The 6,169-nt window shown below is 42.7% G+C and overlaps 2 protein-coding genes across 2 annotated transcripts in view; both read right to left on the minus strand.

Moving 5' to 3' along the window:
• Positions 1–824, minus strand: part of LOC109462957 (ancient ubiquitous protein 1-like) — a 6,983-nt gene extending 6,159 nt beyond the window's left edge. Inside the window, exon 1 of the mRNA XM_019759588.1 lies at positions 661–824. Within this exon, the coding sequence (XP_019615147.1) occupies positions 661–695 (35 nt within the window). The 5' untranslated portion in view covers positions 696–824. The remainder of the gene's footprint in view (positions 1–660) is intronic.
• A 1,122-nt stretch (positions 825–1,946) lies between these two features.
• On the minus strand, positions 1,947–4,608 carry LOC109462933. The gene is made up of 3 exons (XM_019759562.1): positions 4,539–4,608; positions 2,472–2,725; positions 1,947–2,350 (listed from the first exon to the last, which is right to left on the minus strand). The coding sequence occupies exons 2-3, from the start codon at positions 2,721–2,723 to the stop codon at positions 2,252–2,254; spliced, it is 351 nt and encodes a 116-aa protein (XP_019615121.1). The 5' UTR covers positions 2,724–2,725; positions 4,539–4,608; the 3' UTR covers positions 1,947–2,251.
• Positions 4,609–6,169: the final 1,561 nt, after the last annotated feature.

Genomic DNA, 6,169 nt, shown 5'->3' on the forward strand with positions numbered 1-6,169 from the left:
TGGGTGGGTACAGTGTGTAGGTCCATGCCTTACTGATTTATCTTTGCTCAATTTTAATATTAAGGTTGATTCTGTGCATGCAGGAGGCGATTCCCTTCTGCATAGAGATCTGTGAATAACTACACTACATATTGTGCACAGTTTCTAGCATATTTTCCCCTTGGGGACATTTATAATAGTTACCCACATACATGTAATGCTGAGGTCACATTTCCAAACTAGGGCCCAGACAGGCAGTCTTATGGAACGAAAAGTATGATATAGAAGACAACAAAAACAAAGCAGTTCAAAAGATTAATAATGGGAACATGCAAATAGCATATACTATTAATGTAACTGTTAATTTTTTTGTTAATCGAAACAGCCCGGCCGGGCCCCGGTTTGGAAACTGTGACCTGAGCATAATCCAACCCCCTGGGGAGGGGGGGTTACCTGGAGATGAACTGCTGAAAACATAATTAAAGTATATCGTAATTCACACACATGTGTTTAAACGTGTTGTGGAAAATCGTCGAAACATTTAAGACAACTCTTGTCATTGAAATAACTTGATTCCAACCTCACACTATCTATAATTTTGTCATACGTGGTCAGATGCTGTGGCCCCCCTCCCACATTCGATCGGTCACAACACCGAACTTATACACAAGTATACTTCACCTGGTGCTGTCGTAAAGGTCCTCAATTTGGACCATGATTGATAGTTGCCTTGGCCGTGTGACGCGGTGTGGTCTGGCCGTTCCTAAGGGTTTTTATCTCCTGTGACGAAGAAATATCTCGCAGACATCACATCAATATGGCGCCACGCTCTTTCCTTTAGGTCAAAGGTCATGACATGCGATGGCGGGAAAGTTTAACCCAGTCTCAAACCACCTCGGTGATTTTTTGACCACCTTACTGTTAGTAATGTCCAGTTAACGCTGGCAACCGTGAGTAGAGCCCGACAGCTAAAAGATTGTATTTTTCACAATGCCCAGTTGGCATTACTTTTATTACCACCAGTTCAATGATAAAACAATTTAATTTCCCCGAAAGTTTCACTTTCTCGTGTCGTCCCATTTTTGTATCCGACTACCTTCATGATATTTCATGTTTATAAAAATTTTTATGCTTTGCAAGACCTGTATACGTATGATGGCTGCCATCCAAGCTATTTGTTTCTTTCATTCTGTGTTTCAACTAAAGAGAGTGAAACAGCCTGCCGGCTTACATTGCCTTAGTTTGTAGCAAGTAGAGGACTTCAAGCCCATGCTGTAATCCCCCCCCCCCCCTGAAATCTCCATTTCCTCAGTACATTTATCCCACCCACCCCTTGCGCAGTACACACTGGAACGACACAATCTTCGACAAGACGAAGCAGGTCGTTTAAAGAAAGAAGAAGAACTAGGCCTAGCGCCTGGGCTATTCTTGAAGCCTGTGTGAGGAACGAAGAACTTGATACATCACCAAACAGTGCAGAATTCTGTGAAATTCGGTGCTCTTTGTTATATGCATTATGTGTAGCTGTGTAGCTGGCGAACCCCAGACCTTACTCCTGTTTCCTGTCTGTCTCCCTTTAACTTTAATTAAGGTATACGTAGATCATGTGTTGGTACACAGTCCGCCAAGCCTTAAAGTTTAAGAGTTGGCAGACTGTGTACCACATGATCTACCATTTTCCATTATCTGAGATTCCTTGCTTGCTGTCTGTTTTAACCCTATTATTCACTTTTTGTTAACATTCAGCACAGAAATTACTCAATGGGCACTAGGTCATCTCTCTCTCGCTCTCTCTCTCTCTCCCCCCTCTCTCTCTCTCGTGAAGTTTCATTACACATACGTAGTCATTACACAACCTTGCTTTTGTTTATTAAGGCCATCCCTTACGTTGACTGTTAAGTAGGGACACGAACATTTTCACTGAAAACATACACATGTACATCAATGACAAACAAAGATTCAGGTACTCGGCTTCATAAATTTATTTTCTCTTCACCTTTCTCTGGGTGAATGATATTTTCACATCATCTTTTTCGATTGTTGTGCTCCTCTAAGTTCTTGATAGAACTGGGTCTTTTTTTTTTCGCATCAGATGATGATCGTTAATCAAATAATTGTCTGACGTCAACGTAGAAGACAATCGAGAAAATATTCACGACAAGGCAGCATGCGATGCCTTTGACATTATCAACTGTTCTCATTGGCATTCAGGAAACCTCCGTGACGCCTGATCTGAGGTTAACCACCGTACCGGCGGTGGTGTATGAGCTGACTACATTCTGACAGGCGTCCCTGGACGGACGCCGTTCTTGAAGCAGCTGGCTGGACGCACGTTGACGGGCCAGTAGCACCAGTCGAAGGAGGCGCCAGGCTGCGGAACACAAACAAAAGTAGACACATGTAATTAAATGTTTTAACGTTAGGGCGATGTTATAGCAATGACACAAATAGACATGAAACGACAAACCAAGAAACAGAGGAATATGTCGTACATGGAATCGGTAGAGGTTCAGCAGCCTCCAGAAGGAAGCGTCACTGCTTCGACTCCCCCGGCTGGTCCTCTCCCCCAAAGCTCCGTTGATGTCCTCCCCGCTATCCATGTAGAACGGCCCGCTGTACACATCTTCTCCCTCACTGGCATCGGCAGGCAGGGGCAGGGGGTCACCCGGTCCACCCACCGACTTCGCCTCGGCAGGAAGCATGAGGAGCGCACTCACCAGGAAGATGGCGATCCACTTGTTCATGTCTGTGTCAAAATATAGACAATAGCGCCGCTAAATTACTGCTTTGTTAACATTTTACACTACCATGGACCTGCGATAGGGCGCTAGTGCCAGAGACGGGTTTGGGTCGGTAAGTCCATTTACTTAGTCAAGACATAATTATGACGAGATAATGTTGACAGAATCAGAAAATAAAATTCAAAACATATCTGCGCCATGAACCCATCAAAAGGACTGAATAGCAATTAGATAGCAACAGAAGGCTATGTTGGTAGCTCACAAAGATGTTTTATGTTTGGCTGTTTCTATAGTGTATAGCTGAAATCAGGACGATTCGGACCATTACCAACTTGGTTCATCGCAAATCTGGTCAACTCGGCCATCTCCCTGGTCAACTCGGCGGCCCATCTCCTTTGTCAACTCGGCCTAACCACTAAATCAACACAAAATATAGTAAAAACGCCCACCTTCGATTAATAAACAACAAGCAGTTTTTTGTATGGCTCACATGGAGTGCTTCTTTATTTCCACCTGTATCTGTAGCTCCGCACTTCGACGTAACATATCTGCCCTTACCCATTACCACACTTATACTTGAGGCACAGATATCAACGATTCCCCACAAACACGTGATTCCCTTATCCGGATAGCTACACTTACCCTGCTCTCAAACAGACTCGTTCACTTCGCACTTGCTGAAAACATAGTAGAGCTTTAGCCGGAGAGACGTATAGGATTCACCATAGGAGCCACGTACGCGTCCGATTAGATAGGCGTCAAGTACCGAAGTGAGTTTGGATTAAGTAGCCTCATGCCAGGCCATGTGTCCATGTGTTACGCCTGGCTAGTGACCGACCATAAGGCCATGTTGATTTGATTATATGGATGACATCCTCCGTAAACCCCAAAACGGATGCGAGCGTGCGAATAAAAAAAGTTTGCCAAAATAAGTTGCTTTCATAATGAAATCTACGTGGTCATGGCGGCTGAACAGATGACACAGAGTATGGTATGGTGAATAATCTACTCTTCAAATTCATTTCTTTACATGTTTGTCTTTTTCGTTTGATTTTGGCATTCTACGACATTGGTATCGTTTTTCAATATTTTTTCCCACTTACGGTATAGATTTGCTCATTTTGTTTGAGTTACAGTATGGTTGAAAACCTTTTTTGTAGAAACGGCCGAAAATTCATGCGAGCGCCGATTTCATCCATATAATCCAATCAACATGGCCTAACAATCATCATGAGGAACGCGCCCATGAGCTGTCAAAATAGAACTTATTAATCTGTTAATTTCTCTGTCCTCACTTGGAACTGAAAGTGTATCTGAATCTAAATATGTGTGAATAAACGTGATATGTCATATTCAGGGACATCCGAGCTTTATTTGCCACACTGGAGACTCTCCTGCAGCCGGTAAGTCGGACTCACGGTGCCTACTACATCTACCGTGGAAGAAGCTGACAAAATCGTGTACGGTGCTAAAATACAGACCCAATTGCAACCCGCAAAATGCCACACGAACCGTACCTTGTAAATGTCACAGACATTTTTTTTAAATCACTTCAAATCTCACGGCTCGTTACCTTGATTCGTCCAATCAAAAAATCCTCCCCGACGACTGTTCCGCAAGTCCAATGTACTAAGGTGCACCTAAGCCGCCAAAACTGATCGTTTATCTGTCCTTCTTTCACAATAATGTTATAGAATTCTACCGTGAAACATTGTCGGTAAGTAGGCCTATTGCAACATCTTGTACCTTAAAGAAAAAAAAAGCATGATACCATGCACGTATACCAGTACATTATAAGATTGAAACACAGAAACGTACCTGAGATTTGTGCTGAAAACTGCAGGAGACAGAAGGTAAAGACGCTTGACCTCACGACAGCTCAGTTAGCTTGCCAAGCTATCAGCCGTGTTAAATACCCTAGAGCCATTCCATCAAGGGACATCAAATAGGGGTCACTAGAATATCTTCTTTGGCTATGGGGCACATAGACAATAGACAACTGAAGCCAAGAGTCAACGTCAAGGCATTGCGGTGATCACGAGAATTGTTCAGTAGTGCAGGTTCATGTCGCATAGATAAGTTACCAGTCCTTTTCAAAGTTTTATGATTAGACTCTTCCTTTTTTAAATAGTATAACCCAAGCTTTGATGGTCACCGTACCCCCTGCGTTCATCTTACATCACCGGATTTCCGGATGGAAAGTTGACAGAAACTTTGAAAGAAACTTTCAAATTTCATTTCCTGAATGATTATCATGGATTGAACGTTGAAATATCCGTGTAATATGTAGCTAAAGAAACTTAAAGCTAGCAATTCCTGCATATAGCAACATTGTACGTGTGTGTCCATTGGATAATTTCATGATTCTCAGTTGATCAAGCGTTAAGCCCCTGCCAGACAGCTAGAATCTTCCCGGCCCCGAATACCAGCCAACCAAGGTTCTCGGAAGTTCGGGAGCAGTCTGAGCAGGTTTAGGCCACGCCAATCAACTTATTTCTTCTTCTTGCCTCTTATGCTGAGGTCCCGTTTCCAAACCGATTAACACAAAATCAACAATTTATATCAATAATATACGCAAATAGTTCCCGTTATTAATTTTTAAAACTTTTTTGGTGCTTTCTTGTGTTTTATATCATACTTTCCGTTCCATAAGCTTGCCCGGTCGGGAATGTGACCTCAGCATCACCAGTTGTGATTCCGTTGCTGACCGTATCTGAGTAGATTTGAAAAAAAAAAACTTGTAATTTAATGTTAACCAAAAATTCACAATAAACTACATATGAATTTTATTTTTACTCATAAAAAGAGACGTACTCTCACCACTTGCTACTGTGCGTCAAAATCATGAATGCGACACGCACGTGGGAATATACAGACGGGTATGCATTCTTAATCCGTAGAGGATCTTGTTCTGAATAGGCTGCTAATTGGTGCGGGAGCCTAGTGGTTTCCTGCGGGGAAGAACGGCAGAACACAATACACACAGACAATAAGCCAACAAACCAAAACGAGCTGTTTCATCCACCCACGATGTTTACCCGTATGCACAGTATCGTCCTACGACGTGGGTCTTTTGTCCTTTTCATAAAAAAAAACTAAGTTTAAAAAAGAAGCGCCTTTTCATCAGTTCTATGCACAGATTTCAACTTCCTAACTCAAAAAATGCTGTTGAAACTCTTTCACAGTACCAAATGACAGACGTCGACCAAAAAAGTTAAGTTTCGTACTGCCATCATTTGGCAACGCCGCGAATCTACATATGCTCGTATTGCCAGGGCGTACATTTGAGGAAAGCAGAAAGATAATACATGAAGATTGACACTGACCGAGTTAAGTCACGACCGGCTGTACATAATTTCTCTGGAGAGCCGTTCTTTGATAGAACCAAGGAGCTTTCATCACATGTGATGAAAGCTCCTTGGTCAGACGAGCCCCCATCTTATTGTTAT

This window comes from Branchiostoma belcheri, unplaced genomic scaffold, assembly GCF_001625305.1.
Source record: "Branchiostoma belcheri isolate BF01 breed outbred unplaced genomic scaffold, Haploidv18h27 scaffold120, whole genome shotgun sequence".
Lineage (NCBI taxonomy): Eukaryota > Metazoa > Chordata > Leptocardii > Amphioxiformes > Branchiostomatidae > Branchiostoma > Branchiostoma belcheri.